We start from the raw sequence: 23893 nt of genomic DNA on the forward strand, positions 1-23893 counted from the left end.
AATATAACCTCGTGAGAGTGTATTGCTAGTAGCTAATACCTGACACGTAGTCCCGGGAACCAGGATATATCTCGTCCCACTCTTTGAACCGGAACCGGCTAACTATCGATCAGCTTTGCGATCAAAAACATTTTCACGTGGCGTCCTTATCACCCAGGTATGTGAAACCTTCTCTCTGATGGCAATCACTGAAATATCTTCTTTATTTTTTGTTGTTGAAAAGTCTCATGGAACAAAGTTATGGTTCCAATAATATAAATCATTCTCTTCTTGTTTCTGAAGTTACTAAGCACCGGATTAAACAAACTCCACATTTTCAAAGATATGTAGCTCAAATATTTGTCTGTCGTCCTGTGATGCTAATTTATATTTTGATTGGTGTCCCCTCAGGTCAGATTTAAAAACAGCCACAGCAAACTTCAGCTGGACTAAAAATTATGGTGTCCCACATTTATCCTGACTGTACGCTAAGGCGTTTCTTTTTAATCTGTCATTTGTATTTTGTATTGCAGAGGCGACCAAGCAAAATAAAAATATGACTCTCACAGCACAATTATTTGGACTAACATTTATTTGTAAAAAAAAAGTACTGTACACAGGGCAGATCCTGAGATTTTGTATAATTGTATATGTATGTTTTATACTATAGTCTCAATAACTATGCCGTGTTTGGGGACTAATTTTTATTTTATTTGGTCATCTCCCTGAGGCACGTGAGATTAAAAAATGCCTTCTCAAGTATCATGATTAGGCCAAATAAAATTAATAAGTGGATTCTCATCTCCTTGGTCTGACCTGTTTAGGTTACAAAGAATGCTGCTTTCAAGTATTTTATTTTAAATGAATGCATTTAGAAAACTCTTATGTACATGTATTTGATTATCTTTTTAAACTTCTTAAAAATAATATGAAACAATTTTTGGGTAACAAAATGTTTTGTGTTTTTTCAAGCTCTATTTTTCACATATACTTTATATTTAGAGTTCAATCTTACAATGCAAATACTATATTTTGATCATATTTATAGTGAAAATGAGAGTGTAGTTAGCTATTGGTTATATTTCTCCAATGATTACTACATTTGTACAATTGCTGAATGTTACGATGTACAGCGTTTTAACTCGGTGATTTCTAGCTCTAGGGGTAACGATTCACCAGTGAGTTGATTATATAGATCGCAAGCATGGATGGTTAAAATATTGTTCCTTCCGAAATCATGATACTGGAGGCCTTTTTATTTTTATTTTTTTTTTTATCTGGGTCTTCCTTTTAGTAGTGCCAATGTGGAGGAAGACGTTGAAGTTGACAAGTTTCAAGAGAAAGTGATTGTAAATGCCCTTTTAATTTTTAAATAAAATGCCTGGAAGTAGTTTGGATTTCTAAAAAAAATGATAAAAATAAGGTTGTGTGCCACATGTGTAAGAGGCAATGTGTACATGTATTGTGATACTATTGTACTGCTTCTAGATACGTATATGGCAACATCCCTTCAGCACCTGCATATGGAGTGTTCATATCAAAACTCTTACGTTATGCCAGAGCTTGCCGAAACTACACTGACTTTTTGTATCACTCTAGAAATCTAACAAATAGGCTACTGGAACAGGGTTATGTTGCTACAAGATTGAAGTCATCACTACAGAAGTTTTATGGTCGTCATCATGAACTCGTGGATTGTTATGGTGTATCCATCTGCACCATGAAAACTGATTTATTCAACGGGTCATTGTTTTCCTTTCCTCATTTGTCTACCCCAGACTTGACTTTTTATGAGAACATACGTATATAACTCGGCGGGTGTTTCTAGAAAAACAGAGAACGCTTACCCTACCGGTGTACCTGGTCCATGCTCCCAGTTTTTAGTGGAGTCCTAGTTGCTCATTTGCTTTTGTTACTTTGTATGTATGATTTTAGTTACTTTATGTTCTTTGTTGTTTGTGTCTGTTTTCCATGTCTGGTCTTTGTCCCCAGATTACATTTATTGATTACCGCTATAACCTTGGTTCCCTTGATTACTCATACATATCTTATTGGGAAATTACTAACGATACTCAGTCTAAAGTACAATGTAATTTCTATGCAACTAGTGGATTAATCAGAATGTTGTTGATACACATTATTGAGTGAATTAAGAAATAAATTTTCATTTTTGATATTTTGTTGCTGTGTTAAGCATTGGCAATGTTCTAGGATTTTTCAGAAATTGAGGTTTCCTCGGGAAAAATCCATATAAAATTGACATTCCCACAGTCAATGCTTTCCCAACAAAACAAATCCTTACAGCATATGAAGTTTTCAACTTGCCACTGGAAAGTGTAACTAAGTATCTAACTTTCCTTAACCCAAATTTCACTTGCCCTGGGTAACGGGAAATAGGAATCCTAGAACACTGATTGGCAGTAGCACATTTTCAATAAAGCCCATTAGTAAGGTTCGTTGAAAATGTGCTGCAGTCTATGGTTTTATGTGCTGATGAAACATTAAAAATGAAGCATATATTTTTTATGATTACATTTCTTATGTTAACTTCGATTTGATTTTAGATGTACACTGCTTCAACACAAATTTTAATTTCTCCACTCTCCACAGTGGAGATGTTATGAGTGGAGTTACAATGTACAGTGTCTCTACTCTCCACAGTATTGTCACCATTTCAAAAACTGTCTATTGTATAGTGTTCCTGTCTTTATACACTCCTTGAAACAATCACTTTTCCCATTTTAGCATCTGTGCATCGTTCATCGTGTCTTTACATATTGTTTTGTGTTCATTGAAATGCACAATAAATGCACAACAGGAGCATTCATGTTTCTCGTTTTAGCGTTTGTGCATCCATCATTGTGCGTTTACACATTATTTTTGTTAGTTAGTACAAACGATAATAGTGTTCATTTGAATGCACATTAGAAGCGTTTTTCAACCTGTCGGACATTTGGTCCAGCAACCTAACAAAATTTGCTGGACCGAACAATTATCTGCCAGACCGAAAAAAAAAGAATTAGCAGCAACGGACGGCCAACTTTCCATCCTGGTTAATACTCCTCGTTTTACCTTTTTCCTCATATTCCTGTCGATGAGCTTGAACCTCTGCATCAGTAAGCTTCCTTTTTAAGGGCTTTCCAGGGATGGCATTCCTATTATATACTAATGATGGAATCATTTCTCTGATCCAATTTAAATTTGCCTCAATTATAACGCCATCTTTATAGTGGAAATTCCGGTTGAGGCATGTCTAATAAAAAAAAAACGTATCGGACATCTGGTCTGGAAATCACACAGATTTTACCGGACCGGCAGTCCGACGAATTTCACCATGACTGTTGTTTAAATGCACAATACAAGTGTTTGATTAGTCTCACACTAGAAGCGTACATTTAAATACATGGTAGGAGCATTTGTTTAAATGCACAATAGAAGCGTTCCTTTATTTTTTGTACTTTAATTATTTCCTTTATTCAGCTATTATTTTTATATTTTTGCTATTATTATTTTTTGCTTTTTCATTATTTATACTTGTTATTTTTTTTTATTCATTATTTGTCAATAATATTATTTTTCATCGATCATCTATCGTGCGTTTTAATGCACGCTATGAGCGTTTGTCTATTGTGTATTTAAACACAGGATAAGAGCATTTGTATTTTTCGTGGAAGCGTTCGTTTAAACACACGATAGAAGCATTCTTTTATCGTGCCTTTGGTGAGTGTTTAGCGTGCGTTTAAGTATCGTGCATGCTGGAAACCTAAATGTCCCAAGGAGTGTACCAAGGTATATTTCATGGTTCTAGCAGTTTAATAACAATTCTTAGTTACTGACAACTAATAATGGATAATCAGGGGTTCCTGGTTCATGCCAATTGTCCTTTTTCATATTCCCAACTTATACTTCATTTTTTTAAATTCCAAATAAAAGGAAGTAACTCTCCAACCTGACAGACTAGTTTACTGTCCAGTTGGAGCAAAAGGCAGCAGTTAAGACTTCAAATTTAAATATTTGATTTAGGTACTTACCGATGTGAAAATTTACTGAGTTTCAAAGAAAAATGTTTACTGTTTTTCCTTTCCCCTAATGAGACTACCAACAAGGTTGTTGTATGCTGCTGGGTTACAACGCATCCCTTTGAAAACCTTCTTAAAATGGCTTGCATTCCATAAATATGAAAAAAAAGTATATTTTTGGCCCAGAATTTGTTGAGGATTGAGATTAATGGTTTACATTAGGTTAATCATTTTAGGGTGCATTTCTCAACATATTTGTCCAGTGTGGTGGATGCAATTTTCAACAAACGGTTGGCGTGCCATAGGGAACAAATTGTGCTCCTCTACTTGCTGACCTATTCCTTCATTCTTATGAGGCTGACTAATTATAGCTGATCTGATCCGAAAGAAAGAATATCGTATAGCTAGATCCTTTATTGGCTTTAATCTCAGTTTCCGCTATATAGATGACGTATTATCTTTTATTATATTGAAGTAACAATCCTAATTTAGGGGATTTGATATGGATTTGATACATCGCATCTACCCCAAAGAACTTGAGATAAAGGATACTTCAGACACTGTGAAGTCAGCCTCATATCTTGACCTACACTTAGAAATCGATGGTAAAGGAAAACTATTGACCAAACTTACGACTAACGTGATGAATTTTCATTCAGAATTGTCAGATTTCCTTTTATCTGTGGCAACATCCCTTCAACACCTGTGTGTGGAGTGTTCATATCACAACTCATACCTTATGCTAGAGCTTGCCGAAACTACAGACTTTTTGTATTGTGCTAGAATTCGAACAAATAGGCTTCTGGAGCAGAGTTATGTTGCCACAAGATTGAAGTCATCACTGCATAAGTTTTATGGTCGTCATCATGAACTCATGGAATGTTACGGTGTATCCATCTGCGCCATGAAAACTGATTTGTTCAACATGTTATAGTTTTCCTTATCTCTTTCATCTGCCCCGGACTTGATTTTTTATGAGCAGCTCGATGGGTATTTCTAGAATACCCTACCCTGGTCCATGCCACCAGTTTTTAGTGGAGTCCAACTTGCTCATTCATACTTTTGTTACTTTGTATGTATGATTTTAGTTACTTTATGTTCTTTGTTGTGTATGTCTGTCTTTGTCCCTGGATTACATTCTTTCGATTACTGGTATAACATTGGTTCTCTTGATTATTCTAAACCCTTGTCTTAGTTCCGTTGAAAAACATAGCAGGACTGGTATAAATATGAAATATGAACTAAAGAAATGTTCAATTCAGATCAAATACTTCAATTTCAAAGAAAATGTACAATGTATGTACATGTACAAATGCAGGTAAAGTTACAAACCTAATGGGAGTTACATGTACTTGTAATTAGTAAAGACATGGTACATTGTACATGTCTCTTTGTAAACATCTGTGAAGTGCTTCTTAGAAAACTTCATTGATTAAGTGTCAGTCTCTGTAAGAATCATGCAGTGGGTATAACATGGTATGAAAGCAACCCACCCTTTTGAAAGTTTGATTTGACTCATAATTTGCATAATTGCACCATCAGAATCTAGGAAAAAAGAGAAGATTTTCTATATCACTTTGGTAAATAGAGTTATAATTTCATTTGAATGCATTGAAAATGAGAATTTCAAAGACAGAAACTCTGTCAAAAACCTCATTTTCTTCTAACATTCTATTGAAAAATTTCTGCGCAAATCTTTTCAAATAGAGCAAGAATTCTTGAGTGAAATTATATTGTCAGATCCATGGGCTTTTGACATGGAGATTTCTGATTTTTTTTCATTTTGCCTGATTATTACAAAGACTTACACTTAAATATTTATAGATCAGATATGATATAATATAATAGATCAGGATAGGATGTATATTGGGTAATATTTAATGATGCAGATTTGTACAGTTGCTTATAAAAAATTTATACAAATGGATTTGATTTGTACTCTAGTAATTTATATAGGTTGAATGATAAGAAAATTTTAATTACCAGTTCATCATTGTATTGATATAGGTTAAGCAGATCAATGTGTAAAAGCTATAGGCAAATTACAATATTTAGTGGTCAAAGGTGAATTATCAAAATTTCTAAAACTGAATTAAATGTGAGGTGCTGCACTGAAAAAAAAAGTAAAATGTAAATATATTAATATTTTTAATGACAAATCTCAGAAATGTGCTGGAATGCAATTGCAAGAACTTAAAATCATTCATGCCTTAATTACACCTTTCAAATTAATGGGTTTTAAAAAAATTAAAGTTACATGTACATGTAGTTCCTTAAAACACTTTTCACTGTTGGCCTATATTGTAAGGATGGGTGTGATTTGAGGGGCCTGCCATAATATTTAAAACCTGAAGTCTCGGTCTACTGTTTAATTGAAAACTGTCTATTTTGCCTAGAACAAGCATGGATTACAAATGAGGATATTGAGGATTATGACATGTAGTTGTAAATATCTAATATAATACAATTAAATGTCGAATTGTTAAAGGTCAAAGGTGGTAAGGACTATATTCATGTAGCTGTCATTATTATTTGTTTGTGGTTATATCCTCATTTAGTGATTTATACATGTATGTATTAAAAGTAGATACAATTAGCAAGTATTTTTCATTGTAGTTTTTGCAGTTTAAAAGCTAACCATGTCTGAAAAGAAAATAATAATGGTCACCGGAGGCACTGGGCTAGTGGGAAGAGCTCTACAATACATTGCTTGTGAGGCTGAGAAAAATCCTGACGAAGAATGGCACTTCCTGTCCTCAAAAGATGGAGATTTGTCGTAAGTAAAATAGTGCATCTATGGTCTGTGTCTTTGTTTGGCTAGCCATAAAACCTGGTAACTGGTTTAATCAGCCATTTCTTTTTGAAATGCCTGTTCTTAATAAGGAACATTGGGGCTATTTTTATTTTTCCCAATTTTGCCTTGTCATGTATTATTTAATACATGTATGTCCCTCTGATTCATTGATTTTGTTATTTAAACTTTTATTTAGTCACTTCCCATATGCTTGTATTGACAATTTATTTGGGCTAGTTATGGAAAATGGGTGGAAAGTTTCTCTACATGTTGTATGATATTCAAATAAACTATGACTGATATTATGAAACAAAATGTACTACTTGTATTTTTTCTTCTTCCTAGAAGGAAGGGCTTTTTTCACGTTTTCTTTTTTTTTTTGGTTTTCATTGTTTGTTTTTTTTATTTGAGTCATGGGATTTAGAATTCTGGCTGACTGACCAACTGTCGTGCTTCAGTGATTAACTTTCATTTCAACCATTTTTTTTTTTTTTTTTCAAACAGAAGGGCACTGGTCTAGAACTGCCTTTGTGTAGAAACAGGGATACAGACATAACATGTTCTTTTGTGCAGCTGCTTATTAAAAAAAATATTGTCTTTATAAAGATCTATGGATGAAAAACTCTACCGTTTCTTTTACAGGGATAGAGCTGCTACTCAGGCTATATTTGACAGAATCAAACCAACACATGTGATCCATTTGGCAGCTATGGTTGGAGGATTATTCAAAAATCTGAAGTATAATCTAGACTTTTATGTGAGTATGCATTATTAAGAAGTACTGTGTGAAGAATGAATTTTAAGGAGGTAGACCTAAGGTAAGGGACTCATTAAAATCTTTGGAATGTTTGTATTAGGGCACTTTAAAACAATTTCATGTAAGCATCAAAGTAACTTGGACTGATTTCAGTCTGTTTCAAATGAAAGCTTGATGGGCTTTTGTGAAATTGAATATGATACAAACATATTACTTATTTCAAGAGTTATTTCCCTTACCTTAAGTCTACCTCCTTAAATGTAATATTTGTTGGATTATCGCTTTCATTGGGTAAATCCCAGGGATCGACTTAACAGTAGTCTGGTAGTCATGTGCCTCTTTAATTTTGAAATTTTTTTTTATGATAGTCCTATAGGCAATCTAAATTCTGTCTTATTTTTCATAAGATCCTAGAACAAAACCATCATTACTCTCTGCGGACTACTAGTTTTACCTCTGAAGTAGTCCTGTTGACCACTAAACAAATGAAGTAAGTGTCAAACCCTGTAAAGCCCTTAGTTTCAAAGTATTTATTCCAAAAGTGATTGCCTAAAATAAAAAGAATTTAAAAAAAAAATTATTGTAATCAGTTTATTTTAATTTGACAGTAGAATTGTGATAATCATATCATTCATAATAATTGAAATATTTGAAGATTGATTATAATTTTATTGAGCTGGTGATATATACATATATATATTTCATGAGAGAATAGCCAGGTGTCGCTGTCCAAGGTCATTGCGGTCATGTGGTGTCAGAGGTTGTAGGTGCATTTAATGAGCTTGATCGGAATTTGCATTAATTTATTTGGAAATTATTTGTTTATACGATTCTACTTGTGTTTCTTATGATATTCGAGATGTAACAAAGCAATACAAGTGGCACAAACACTGCAAAGTCAGCTATTTCAGCATTGTGTACTTTAGTTAAGTGATAGAAATATTGGTAATGAAATTTTGGTTAAGAGGTTTATGAAAGGTATTTTTACTAAAAAAAAAAGTTTACCAAGATACACTAAAATTTGGGATGTTAAGAAAGTCTTAGCATATTTTGAGAAATTGCCAGATAACAAACATTGAACTTTACTGGAGCTATCTCAAAAACTAGCAATGCTGTTTCTGCTATTAACTGGAAAAAGGTGTCAAATGGTATACAAATTACAAGTTGATAATGTGCAAATTGAAGTAAATAGACTGATATGTTATGTAAATGATTTGCTTAAACAAACTAAACCAGGACTCTATATATAACCTCTAATTTTTGATAGTTATGTTGTCAATGAAAAATTGTGTATTGTAAGAACTTATGTAGAGTATATAAGGTATGTAAGTAGGACAAAACATATAAGGGATGGAGAACAAAATCTGTGTATCTTCACAGTTGAACCGTATAAAGCTGTAACCAAAAGTACTATTGCCAGATGGGTTAAAATGTAATGAAAAATTCTGGTGTAAATATTGAATGTTTTGGTCCACATAGATGTCATTCAGCATCAACGTCGGCCACTTTAAGCCGAAGACTTCAACTGGAAAAAGTGCTGGTTGGAAATCATCAACAACTCTTCTGAAATTTTATTATAGAACAATCCTTAATGATAATGAACTATGTACTTTGGCACAGACTATTTTTTCTTCAATAATTGAAAGTTCGTACTGCTTTTACACGGTAAATTGACTACACACTTTTTGCTTGTACATATGTATATGTGTTAATTAAAAATTTAGAATCTCTGATTTGATTGTTAACAAGTATGAATGCCTGTAGAAGGTTTTTACAGTTCACATAGTGGATTGATGATCTACATTTGGTTGTGCTCTAAAATCTTATGGAAAATCATATATATCACCAATCTAATAAAATGTTTCAATTAATCGAAATATTTGAAGATTGATTGTAATTTTTTATTAAATACCAAAAAATAGCAGTTTTATGTATTGTAAATTTCGATATGCTGTACATGTGTTTCAAGGAGTAACTTCTCATCAGCAGCATTAAAATCAAATATGTAGGAAGATCATAATCAAAATATTAGTTGTATACAAGAAGTACTCATAACCAAAACTCTCGAAAGAGGAAGCCAGATCCATCACCGAGAGGTTCTACCATATATAATACAAGGAATGAAGCCTTGGTGTTTTACACATTTTTAAATTTGGAATCCTGCAAGATTTCATAAATAGGTGATACAGATTTCACATGCCCACCTCTTGGGAATTTTTTTGTTGTGGTATTTCACCCACCCTTTACTCAACTAGATCTTCAAGCTCTGAAATATGACCTTGGACAGCAAACTCTGAAGTATGACCTTGGACAGCGACACCTGGCTGTTCTCTGTTTAATTAAAGATTTGTCACCAAATCTATCTTGATTTAGTCATTGTAAATAACTGACTATCTGATGCATTGCTAAGAAATCCAATTTGCAACTATCAAATTCACAATTGTCCCCTACAATCTACAAATACATTTCAGCTGTCTTATTTAAATCTGTAGCCTTGTTCAATACTTACAGTTTTATGCTTTCTTGAAATGGTATTAAGGAGGTATTAATTTGTTTGATGTGCCTTTTATTTTACTATATGAAAACAAAGTATTTAGGAATCACTAGGATAAGAAACTCACTAAAATTCTAGCCAGTCCTGAATACAATTTTTCAGTATATTATATAAATTAGGGGAGATAACTCTGTAACTAGATTTTATGATGGGAGACTGAAATGTGAACTGTAGAAACCCCTGAATTAAAAACAAATTTTAAAATGGTGTGCCACTCAGTGCCTGATTTGTATATAGAATGGTTCTTAAACAATATTATGAATACTTTGTACGTCATTAATGGACATAAATGTATAAAGATATGATGCACAGACAATAGAATATGGGTTGAAGGCATTTTGATTAATATTTAATTACATGTAACATATTGTACTGACTCAGATTTCATCACAAATTTTTTATCATCCAGTGGATGATTTGACAGATTTAGTTAATAGTACTTATAATACTTATTTTACTCTATGAAAACAAAGTATTTAGGAATCACTAGGGTAAGAAACTCACTAAAATTCTAGCCAGTCCTGAATACAATTTTTCAATATATTTACTATATTGCTATGTAGACTTTGGCTAAAATTAGCCAGCCCTGTCAGAAAATAGCCTCGCTCTGGTGGGCAGGCTACTATTTCTAACTGGAATCACCCCTTCTGTCTGTCTTTCTGGCCACATTCCTTGTAAGTGCAACTCCTCCTAAATCACTCAAGGGATTTTGATGAAATTTTATATGAAGTTTGAGTATCAAAATATGTAGATGTGCATGAAGGAATATACTGTTGGCAGACTCCAAATGGAGATAATCCGATTTAAGGTTTTACATGTTAAAACCTCATAAGCGGCAACTCCTCCTATTTTGTTAAAATTTTATAGGAAGGTTATGTATGTTATATAAGTGTGCATAAATTAACATAACTACTGTCTGAGGAATCCTAAGGAAAAAAATCCAAATGTAAGGTTTTCATTTGAACTGAAGTGTCGGTGGGGGGGGGGGATATTCTCTTTGTGAGCTTCCTCACAGTATTTCTAGTTTTTCTTTTATTTTTAAGTTTCAAAGAACTTTTAAGCACTTGTGCTTGTATTAACTGCTACGTGTTAATTTGATACTTTCATCATACAGTGTACGATGAACCTCCACATCAGAAAACATGGCAATTCTAGCTAGTCTAGAAAAATAGAGACATAACTTGAGATAAACAAACCATCAGGCTCTCAAAAAATGCTATCTTTCATTTTTTCACTGAGAAATGACTTATATTTTTTTGGTCTATGAGGAATTTATATATGTTACCTCAGTCCTGTGGTGTACACTAAATAAACTTCATATCTGGTTACTTTGTGTTACCAAGCAAATTGAGGTTATTTTAAATAGACCGAAAAAAATATAACAGTTATTCTTCATAATTTGATTCTAGTATCAAAATGTAAGGAGTAGATCAGCAAAAAAGGTAATGATGTCACAGTCGTGTTACAAAGTTTGGTCTATGAGATGATGAACAAAATGTTTCATTCAATCAGAAAATGTGCTACATCTTAAATTGATTACACTGACCATTCTGTTCTGTCGTCTTACAAAATCATACAGACTAATATATTATCAATGAGCTGATAATGTCTAACATGATGTAAAAATAGTATATTTAAATTATTTCAAAAATTTTTGACATAAGAAACTGTATGGTAAAATTACAAACCTTATTTGTATAAAGATTCTTTTAAGGGGAGAAAATGTTCAACAGAAATGTTATTGGAATTTTATTTTTTTTTAATATTACAATAATAAAAAGTTCAGTAACTCCCAATTTTCTTTTTGAAATATGAAAGTCAGTATAAATTTAGAAGAAATTCTATCTACCAGTTATTTTGTTTTAAATTTTTGTGAAAAAGTAGTGATGTTCCCCACAGGATCCGTATGAAAATTGCCTTCATTAAGAGTCACTTATCTATAAATTAAGTTTGGTGAACTATGTTTTTTACATTAAAATTCAAAGTATGTTCGTTCAGTGTAATCTTCCTTAAAAACTAAGAAAATATTTCTTCTTGAAATATGAAGTATGATCTACGATAAATAGCAATTGTTGTAAAATGATCTATATTCCTTTGTTTTATTAGGAATGTAACTAAATTAGGGGAGATAACCCTGTAACTAGATTTTATGATAGGAGACTGAAATTGTGAACTGTAGAAACCCCTGAATTTGAAACAAATTTTAAAATGGTGTTTTTGATGTGCATGTGCCATTCACTGCCTGATTTGTATATAGAATGGTTCTTAAACAATATTATGAATACTTTGTACGTCATTAATGGACATAAATGTATAAAGATATGATGCACAGACAATTGAATGTGGGTTGAAGGCATTTTGATTAATACTTAATTACATAAAACATACTGTACTGACTCAGATTTCATCATAAAATTCTTATCTTCCAGTGGATGGTTTGACAGATTTAATTAATATTACTTGTAATCTGTAGTTTGATATGAAAGATTAATCCAGGGACCCAAGATTCTAGCTCCTATTGTTCTATGAGAATTTAGTTTGGAATAAGATTTTTTTTATAAATGCAGTGGCAAGAAAATTACTACAGTAATTTTAAAAGTATTCATAAAACATTAAAAATTATTTTGGTTATTTAGTGCTACATTTGTTCCATTTTGGTTTTCTTTTCCATAAACTTTTTTTTAAATTAAAAACACATCATGCTATGATAATTATGAGCTATTTTGGTCACATTGGTGTATTGGACTATTCTTAAAACAAGAATTCAATCTAGCACTGGTCCAAGGTCTGAGACCCTAAATTTTAGGTGCAGGACCATTGAAATTTCATGTACTTAGGTCCTTGGCCTGTCATAATTTATATTTACCCTTATTGAAGACATTTAGATTCTTCTAATGGACCTCCCGTTTAGGATGCGAAAAAGTTCAGGACCTTTCACTCTTGAAAGTTAATTTGAAACCTTGTTAAAAACAGATAATGTAGTGATTATAATGAGTAATTTTGATCACAAAAAGTATAAATTGTTTTAAAGGTTGTATATAGACATATTATGGCACATATCCATGCATTTGTGTATGTCTGTCCATGCATGGTATTGTTACACAAAACCACTTTCAGGGATTGACTTGATTTATGACTTTCTATTTCTGAGTTTATATTATCTTTAAACATGACAAAAGAGAGGGAGTAATATGTGTGCTTTTGTATGGGTTAAAATGCATTTGTATGCTTATTTTGCAGAGAATTAACACCCTTATCAATGACAATGTTCTCAACATCAGTTTCCAGACTGGGGTAAAGAAGGTTGTTTCTTGTCTGTCTACCTGTATATTTCCTGACAAGACAACCTATCCAATTGATGAAACTATGGTAAGTACACATGTAAATTGCTATAATATAGAAGAGGCAGGTGGTATTATCGGCGATGATTTTATTCTGCCTTTTAGTGGAATCCCGCTATTTCAAATCTGGATTTTGCCACTGCAATTCTTTTTATGTCCCTGCGACAAACTGTCATAGGGCATATTAATTTACCCTCGTCCGTCCGTCTGTTTGTTTGTCGGGGTGTTTGTCCGGATTACATATGATCGTGGCTATCTCCTTGCACAGATTTTGAACTACATCTAAAATATTTTACAGGATATTTCTACACATGATGAAGGTGTGCAGGGCCAAAGGATCTTGATTTTCGTGAAATATTACTGAAATTGGTGATAGTTACACTTAGTCATTTTACTCAGAAATATATAGATCATGGCTTGTCCGGCTAATTCCTCGTACAGTTTTTGAACTACATCTAAAATATTTTACAGGATATTTCTACACATGATGAAGGTGTGCAGGGCCTAAGGAATTTGATTTTCGTGAAACATTTAGTCATTTTACTCAGAAATAGGGCTATATGGCTTGTATGGCTATCTCCTCGTTTAGTTTTTGAACTGTATCTAAAATATTTTTGCAGGATGTTTCTACACATAATGGTGATGTGCAAGGTCATAGGATCTTGATTTTCATGAAATATTAAGGAACTGGGTGATAGTTGAACTTTGGACTATGAGTATCACAAGTCTTGGAAGGATTTCTGAATCTGCAAACCATGTTTTCATACAAAAATAAACATGTTCCTAATTTGGCAAATCTAGCGAGCATGAGCATCATTGATGTCTTACAGACACATTGTTTTACTAAAAAAAAAATCACTACTAACAAATGATGCGGGGGCTCCTTTGATAAACAGGGCTTCTAGTTTTACTGTATATTTACTTCCGATTCTGCCGATTTCTGCTTTGTTTGTAGACCTCATAAATTCATCCCTGTATTTTACCTCCAAATTTTTTATGGACTTTTTATACTCTGCCACCAACATGGTAAGGTAGTATGTGATACCCTCCGAAAAGTTTCATGTCCGACTACCCGTTTGCTGATGGTTTTTAGATGAAGATATAGAAAAATCTTTTTTGTAAACTTCATGTATTTATCGAGTATCATAAAATACATGTACATTACGAAATAGGTTTTGGACTTGCCAGACCGAAAACCTTATTTTGACTTTTTTCTTCTGTTTCAGCAGTAAAAACTTCCAAAATTTCTGTCTGAATTTTTGTCTGATATGTCTATAGGCCAGATGGTATTTCATAATATCTGATAATAGAATCTTAAGTAGCATTCCGGCAACATGTGATTCATGGGTAAAAAACCTACATATTTTTATTTTGGATATTTTGTTTAAAATGCTTCAGTAAACAGAAATTAACTTTTGGTTTTTTGTATAACCCATGCTCATAGGAGATTAAAATTGTATAGAATGCACTGTAGAATTTAAAATTAAGGGAGATAACTCTGTAAATGACACTCAAATACAATAGAATCTATTGGACTTTTAAAGTTCATTATCTCTTAAGAGCAGGTAGATTTGAATGAATAATTACACATTTCATAATATAGACCCATAAAGCAACTTAATTACAAAAATAAAAATATTTAGCCTTTTTTGGGGGTGTATCACATTTTTCAGATTTTGCATGATTCCTACAAAGACAGCTACTTAACATTACTAATTGGGGATTTTTGTGTTACTTAAAGTAAAAACAGAGTGCTACTTCTATGAGCTAGCGTTTTAAAATCTGGCTTGTTGAAATAATACAAAAATAGTACAAAATTTATTTTAGTGTTGTTCATTTGACACTTGCTGATATATGGATATTAATTATTATTTTCTAATTTGATAAAAAGTTATCATACTTATCCTGTTAGACAACTCATGTGGAAATTATTAAATTTGTTTTCCAGGTACACAATGGACCTCCCCATGATTCTAATTTTGGGTACTCCTTTGCAAAGAGAATGATAGATATTCAAAACAGGTTTGTACTTACATGAAATAAGGTACATGTAGCACATTGGAAATACATGAAATAGGGTGCATGTAGTACATTGGAAATACATGAAATAGGGTACATGTAGCACATTGGAAATACATGAAATAGGGTACATGTAGCACATTGGAAATATACAGAAAGTGCTATCATTTTCAACTTTATTGCTATAGTGTTATTTAATCATTAATTAAGCAGTAAAAATTATTAACTTTATAAGCATAGATCTGCCAAAATGTTTTGTATATCAGGAATTGGAATACATATAAAATTCACGAAAAATGACATGTCACTACTTTTTCATTGGCAAATGATTGTTGTATAATCCCAAGCAATAGGGCATTGGTGACACAGCCAATTTCATCACATTGACGGTTGAAGGAGTTGATGGAAGTATCCTCCCTGGATATACTGGGTAGATGGATTGCTAAATTGCAGGGTTTTTTTTTTCAGAAGAAAAAGGTACTTTTACTCTTTTGAAACTTCATAGTTTTAAGAGAAATTCGTCATCTTTTCATTTGTTCCATTACACTTAACTCATGCAAAAGACAAGATTTCTCAACACTTTTGATCGAGACTCATGTTAGAACTTATAATTTTTTTTTTTTAGAGCATACAACAAACAACATGGCTGCCAATTTACATCTGTTGTTCCCACAAATGTGTTCGGACCCTTCGACAACTGGAACTTAGAGGATGGACATGTATTGCCTGGTCTTATCCACAAAATCTACATGGCAAAGAGTAAGTTGTGTTATAGATTAGTAATTGCCACTTGCCCTCCAAAGAAGTTGAAAGTAGCCTGGAAAACTAAATCTCCATAGGACTATTGTTTGAGCACCATTCTGTGCAGGCAATGGGTGGCATGTAATTTTTCCCAATTTAGTCAATTTCGCCTAAATTATATTCAGTACTTCTAGAAAAGCTATTTAAATTTATCCTGAAGCGTCAGTAACATAGATATGTTTGACTGCTTATATAGGGAAAAAGTGCACAAAAATTTTCCCACCATTTTTCCATAGTGTAATTCAACTAAATTTGACCTATCAGTATCTTTGAAAGGCAAACTTTACAAACACTTTGATTGATATTTCTTGAGGTTATGATGTATAAATATTTGGATAATGCAAAAAAATCTCTGTGTCTTTCTCTTCATGTGCCACACTTAATACACATTTTGCTTGATTCTTAAAGGGAAGTACTTAAATTTTATATTTTAAGAGTAAAAATGGAGACTTGTTTCCTCAACTTGTTTAATGTATCAAGTGTAAAGTTCAACTGGGATTTCAACCTTACTTTCAAATGGCTTAATTCTAGAAATCCTTTCCTTTTCTAGTGTTTTCATATCGATACATATACAACAACAAAACAAAATGCACTAGGTTGGATAATGTGTAAGATTTTCATGATGATCTATTCCAAAAATTTCTTCACCTTTATTGTAATTCATTAGCATAATTAGAATTATCCTAAACTATGGATTTGTGTATGTTTTCAGTGAATAATACACCATTTACTGTATGGGGAACAGGAAAACCTAGAAGGCAGTTTATTTATTCCAGAGATCTCGCTAGACTGATGATCTGGGTTCTCAGAAATTATGAGGAAATTGATCCTATCATTCTGTCAGGTACTTATAGTGTATTACTGTTAAACCTTTGAAGAAAATACTCCAAACATACACATGGAAAGCATTATCTCTAATTTTGCTTCAATATTCATACCGCTTGACCGGTGTGGAAAAAAATGTTCTCACCACTAGTGACTTTTTTGTTCTCAGAGTTCGATTGGCTTAGAAATCGATTGTCTTGGACTCCATCTTAAATGGCCTCGATTGCCATGGTAGATATATTTCAGTTAAATGAGATAATTTTGGTGTTTTCTTACCTTAAATAAGAATTATGAAGGGACTTGGGAAGATTTGAAGTGAAAAAATCTTTGAAGTCATCTGGTTTCTTTTGTTTGGAATGTTTGCATTTGTGTGATGTCAACATGTTTCCTACGAATTGGAATCATAACGTTTCGTGTGCTTTTCATTTTTGGGTATTTTTAACGTTTTTAGGGCATTAGAGAAACAGAATCTACACTCAAAGCTTGTTGATTATGAATTTCTCACATCTTGTGAAATACATTTTATAGTTTAAATAGCTCGGCTAGCCTCGCAATCAAAACTATAAAATTTATTTCGCTGGATGTGAGAAATTCCATTATCAACTCCTTATCATTGTAGATTCTATATTTCTACAATGAAATATATTTTCAAAACCACAAAATTAGTTCCCAAGAGTATGTATGTATCTATGAGCTAATGCAAAAATTAAGTATATGTGTACATTATTTTGTGTGTTACAGTTATATTACAAGCAATTTATTATACCCCCTCCCTCCACTTGCAAAGTTTATCATTCCTTACATTATGCACAGGACAACCAATTTATCTATCACTTCTCCTACAAAACAGAATGGAATTTAATGAAAGTTAAACAGAATCTTTATGGCATATTCCCATTGTCCCATTTTAGATTTTGATCCGAATCAATATCAGGATTTCACATAGCAGAACATGATCTTGGTCTTTTATTAATATGGGGAGTGATTGGGGACATGGGGGAGACCCATCGCTTATCTGTTACCCCTCCAATATTGCTAAACAGAATTTAATGAAACTTTCATAGTATCTGTATATTCCCATTGTGCACCTCCTATTTTAGACTTTGATCCAAATACATGTTGAGGTCAAAAGGTGCATGTTATCAAATGGGGGAGTGGGGTATCAATTTAATGAGCATTGCTCTTAGTTTTCTAGTTTATATTAAACTATCATTTGTTTTAACAAGTAGGTCATAATTTCAAGACCTATGGAAGGTCATGGATACATTAAGATTTAAATTAGATAATAATTAGCAGTAATCAAAAGAAAGTAATCCAGGGACAAAGACCAGACATGGAAAACAGACATACACAACAAAGAACATAAAGTAACTAAAATCATACATATGAAGTCACAAAAGCAAATGAGCTACTGGGACTCTGCTAAAAACTGGGAGCATGGACCAGGTGCACCAGTAGGGTAAGCGTCCTCTGCTTTTCTAGATACATCCACTGAGTTGCAAAGTAGTACAAAAAGTTTGGGTTTCAGTAGAGGAACTTAAAAACTCGTCAAAACTCTGTGTTTTAATATTATCATCAATCATGTATTTAGTTGGAGAAGAGGATGAAGTTAGCATTAAAGAGGCAGCCGAGGCTGTTATAAAGGCCATGGAATTTAAAGGAGAGGTTGTCTACGATACTTCCAAATCTGATGGACAGTTCAAGAAAACTGCCAGTAATGCCAAACTTAGAAAATACTTACCAGACTTCAAATTTACCCCATTTGAAGAAGGTGAGTTTATTAATTAAGTTGCTTATTTTATTAGAAAAAGTTGACGTTAAAATTTTTCTTAACAGTGTAGGCAGGATAATCGGTAATAAACAAATTATTTTTTACCACATTAAAACAAACAAAATACATGAAGTGAAACATACTTTTTTTCAGCCAGACCATTGCAAGACTTTTTCTTTATGACCAGGGGAAAAGACCAGATAAAGAGAACACCATAAAACATAAAGAAACTTTAAGAAAAAACACAAATTTAAAGTGGTTTAGGTTACAGACCACCAATTCAACCAATGAGCATTTGGAACGTACGCAAAAATAGTCCTACGCAGAAATTACCCCTGTTCCTCATAGTGCTGTGAAAAAAGTTCTCATCTTATTTAAAAAATTTAAACATTTTCTGAAAGGAAAAACATTTCTGTACATTTTATAGGTGCATTTTGCTTCTTGTGATGTGAAGCCTAATCTCCATAATGATTTTTAAATATACCCCTATCTTGTGAAAACACTGGGATTTCCCATGCTATTTATAGACCCTTCACTTCCGGTGACCAGTACTGCACTGCAAGTCTGCTAACCCCACATGCCATTCTGGGGATTGTGAGCTGACATATGTAGAATCATGCTGATATATAGTCCTCTGCAGGTTAAAGTTAAGGTAAAGTCCAGAGAAGCCATTGAATATTGTGAAATTAGCATAGAAGCCTATGGAAAGTGGAATTAGTGGTTTTTAGCCTTAAGTGGAAGCCATGGCAAAATGAAAAGTTTCTTGAAATAGCTTTAAACTACTTGAAGATCTTGTTAACTTTGCCATGAGAGGAATACACTACAAAAATCCTTCAAAATATGCATTTTTTTAAGTTATAGGTCCAAATTATGGAAAATTGGTCTTTTTGGCTGATTTTTATGTCCTATCTTGTAAAAAGTGTAGAAAATTTAGTAAAAATATCAAATATTAAATTTTGAGGGCTATATTTACCTAAATATGGTGGTAATAAGCACTTGAAATCAAGTTTTGTGTAGATTTGAGCAAAAATTAGGTTAGAAATGAGGAAAAACTCACTTTCATTACTGCGGTTAAGGCCATATCAGCATTCCCCTATGGCAACATGGAAAATCCATTATTGAGTACTTTTTTTGCTTTAGGTGCCCTTTACTGGTCATGTTTTAATGTGAAAACACTGTATTTACAAATTTAAAGCCAAATATATCACCTTTTGTGAAAATTTAAAGATTTAGGATTTTTGACATGTGATCAAGAAAAAGGGGGAGGCATGTCAGAAATAAATTTTTAAAAATAGACCAATTTCTCAGAAAATGATTACTTTTAAAACTATTTCTTCATTGATATTGTTAAAAAACAAATTGTGATTGATATTTTTTATTTGAAAAGTCAGAAAAAGTTCTTTGCAAATATTTAATGCATTTAAGTATGGTAGAATATTGTCACTTTTTTGCTCGCACAACTTGGTTACCCTATATTTAAAAATCAAATATTTAAAAAAGTGCTTGTCACATTTCACTGAAACTTTGCAAATGCATTCAGTATGTGTGTATGAAGATACCTGTATAGTTATTTATTTTTTCTAAGACAAAAAGTGACTGTTTAGGTTACAGACCACCAATTCAACCAATGAGCATTTGGAACGTACGCAAAAATAGTCCTACGCAGAAATTACCCCTGTTCCTCATAGTGCTGTGAAAAAAGTTCTCATCTTATTTAAAAAATTTAAACAGTTTCTGAAAGGAAAAACATTTCTGTACATTTTATAGGTGCATTTTGCTTCTTGTGATGTGAAGCCTAATCTCCATAATGATTTTTAAATATACCCCTATCTTGTGAAAACACTGGGATTTCCCATGCTATTTATAGACCCTTCACTTCCGGTGACCAGTACTGCACTGCAAGTCTGCTAACCCCACATGCCATTCTGAGGATTGTGAGCTGACATATGTAGAATCATGCTGATATATAGTCCTCTGCAGGTTAAAGTTAAGGTAAAGTCCAGAGAAGCCATTGAATATTGTGAAATTAGCATAGAAGCCTATGGAAAGTGGAATTAGTGGTTTTTAGCCTTTATCCCAAAAATATGTTGTACTACATGTACGTGCACTTGTAGGATTAGTTCCTTTAATTTTTTTAAGACACCATCAGTTTTTGCTTTTTTCCTTTTGTGACCTTTAGTCTACATTGTTATGAATATGGAGACTGTAAATGTGAATCTAATCTAATTCTTCGTTTTTATTTTTGGAGATTGACCTACTAGATATATTGATCGTAAAATCTGCCATTAGACACTGTACTAGAATATGACCTGATTTTCTTCCGCTTTCTCAAATCCAGATTTTACCGTTATGATTCTTTTTTTTTTTTTTTTCATTGTATATTTACATTTGACTGTTTATCTAAGAAAATTTAATAATGAACTTAAATTCCTTTCTTTCAGCAATTAAAGAAACATGTGAATGGTTTATGGCCAATTATGAAACAGCTAGAAAGTAAATGATGAAAAAGTACTCTATACTTGTGGGACAAACTTAGGTTTTATATTATAGGTTATACCTACATTTTTTGTAGTAAAGTTGATGCTTGATAATCTGTGAATCATGAAAACAAAAACTGATATTGTGCTTTGTACTTACAAAATAATGTTATTTGGTGCATATTAAGAAATTTTGAAATGGTGTTACTTCGTTTCAATGTATACTGGTAATCTTTGCAGTTTCATTAAAATTTTTCATCAAATGTTTGATGAATTACAAGTTACAACATCTGATGTAAATATATCAATGACAACTAAATGACAATCTACATGTAGAAAAATAATGAATAAATGGAGATGGAAAGGGTAGAATTTTTTTTTTAATTTGTACCTGTAATGAACGGCAAGTCTTGTTTATATTTTTAACATGTAATGAGCAGTAAAACATTTTTTATAGAAAATATATCTTTCATGGCTCTTTTAGCATTTGAGTTATATTTGCCTTTACTGATGGTAAATAGAGGTTGTGTTCTACTGTTATTTTGCATTAGCTCTGTATCCATTCATTTATCAGTTTTCATGAATATCACAACTACATGTGTATGTTTCTGTTTTAAAAACTACAGCAATACATGTGTGTGTATTATGTTGATTAGTAAGAAAATCTTCTGTCATTCCTGGTTTTAATTTTTCTAGCAATGCTTTTATGATGGACTTTTTGTTTGATAAAGAACTACTCTGGGATTAAATATTACTGTTTTATTAGTCCCAGAACGTACCAATGATTTGTAAGACTTATGTCCCTTACCTATGTCTACCTCCTCAAATGGTGACAGTGTAAACTAGTATTTTGATTTATTCATTGAAGGCTTTAGCCAACCAAACTATGCTCAACAAGATTATTAATTTGCCTAAACCAGATTTACATTCTGTTGATTCAAATCAACACATAAAGTTCTCCGCAGTGATACAGGGCAGGTAAAACCTGAAATGCTCCTGACTAAACATAGGTTCATGTAAAGCCTGAATTAATCTAATATCTGCTTGATCCAATGTATCACACATTTAGTTGAAATGTTGCTTAAGGAGGTAGACCTAGGGTAAGGGATGTAACTCATGAAATCAGAGATATGTTTGTATCGCATTCAATTTTACTTAAGCCTATCAAGCTTTCATTTGACACAGAATGAAATCAATCTAAGTTAATTTGATGCTTATATGACATTGATGTAAAATGCTGAATACAAACATTCCAATGATTTTTAAGAGTTGTGTCCCTTACCCCAGGTCTATCTCCTTAAAAACAGGAGAATTTGTGAAAAAAATACATTTAAACTTTTAGAGAAAATTGGAGCTAAATCAAAGAATGTAATGCATTGTTTAGTGAACTGAGAATGATATGATAAATGATTCTTCTCTATTTTTTCAAACATGGAAAAGGGATATTGAATAAACAGGGCGTTGGATGTTTTTAATCAGGAATCAGTATGCATGAAGTAGGCTAAAAAATTTTTACCATGGAGTTTGTTACTTTGATATTCCAATTATGTGATCTGTCGAAAACCATATGTATCATCTATCCTAAGCATAATATATTTATTTTGTTGGTTTTTGTCACTTATTTGTTGTATTGTTTTGTATTCATAGTGTCTTTGTTATATTATTGTGTATTAACATTTTTACATGGGTTTTTTTTATATTTGATAAATATGGGCAATTTATGAGGGAGATTTTGTTTGATTTGCTTAATTGAACTCTATGACTCAATAAGATCTTTTACACTTCATTGAAACTTTTGATAGAAATTTTTTTCCAATAAATATAGAAAAAGTACAAGTCCTTTTGATAATTTATTTTTGAACAAAGAGAAAAGTATTTGTGAATCTCCAACTCTTGCAGTGTTGTAGGATTCAACTTTTTCGTCTAAATACCCAGGGAAAATGCAATTTTGATGCAACAAAAATTGTTAATTATGCTCCACTTTCCCTTGGGCAAGTAGACAACTTGATTTGTCAAGTTTGGAAGTCAGACTAATTTTTATTTGGAGTTTTCTAATCATGCTAGTTGAAGTTTGAATTTTTCAAAAATTCTAGGACTGTGTCATGAGACCAAAGAAAGGAGGCATCTGTTTACGGATGAGTTTGGATAGTTAAGCTTGCAGTACAAGAAGTATTAAAAGGTCCAGAAGGAAAGCATAAAATAGGTTAATACGCAATGTTCTTGAGTAGAACAGTGGGTATTTCATATCTTCAATAATTTAATTTACTATACTGGTCATCAATCTATTTTTTTCTATAAAAAGTTTGACATTGAGAAAAACAAATCAGGTTTTCTATCTTATATGGTTTACTGATATTTCCATTCATTTTTTATCTCATATATGCATATATCAAGTGATGTACAACTAATTTCAGTTTATGAAGTGTGCCATTTCTACTAACACATACATGTATTTTTAAAAGAAATACAAGTAATATGTAATAAAGTCTGCTCTCACAAATGCTCATGGTTTTTTTTTTATTCAGACATACATGTACAAAGAAAATGGGTGGCCTT

General features: G+C 32.3%; 1 protein-coding gene and 1 pseudogene across 1 annotated transcript; both read left to right on the forward strand.

Annotated features, from left to right (window-relative positions):
- Positions 1-23837, forward strand: LOC148613722 (GDP-L-fucose synthase-like). Its single transcript, XM_088587276.1, has 9 exons — positions 1-157; positions 6615-6774; positions 7435-7549; positions 13344-13472; positions 15393-15466; positions 16089-16222; positions 16977-17108; positions 18681-18860; positions 21302-23837. The coding sequence occupies exons 2-9, from the start codon at positions 6638-6640 to the stop codon at positions 21355-21357; spliced, it is 957 nt and encodes a 318-aa protein (XP_088443402.1). The 5' UTR covers positions 1-157; positions 6615-6637; the 3' UTR covers positions 21358-23837.
- Positions 7585-9250, forward strand: LOC148613723 (uncharacterized; annotated as a pseudogene).
- Positions 23838-23893: the final 56 nt, after the last annotated feature.

This window comes from Perna viridis, chromosome 6, assembly GCF_037379345.1.
Source record: "Perna viridis isolate PV_CMFRI_1.1 ecotype Kerala chromosome 6, ASM3737934v1, whole genome shotgun sequence".
NCBI lineage: Eukaryota > Metazoa > Mollusca > Bivalvia > Mytilida > Mytilidae > Perna > Perna viridis.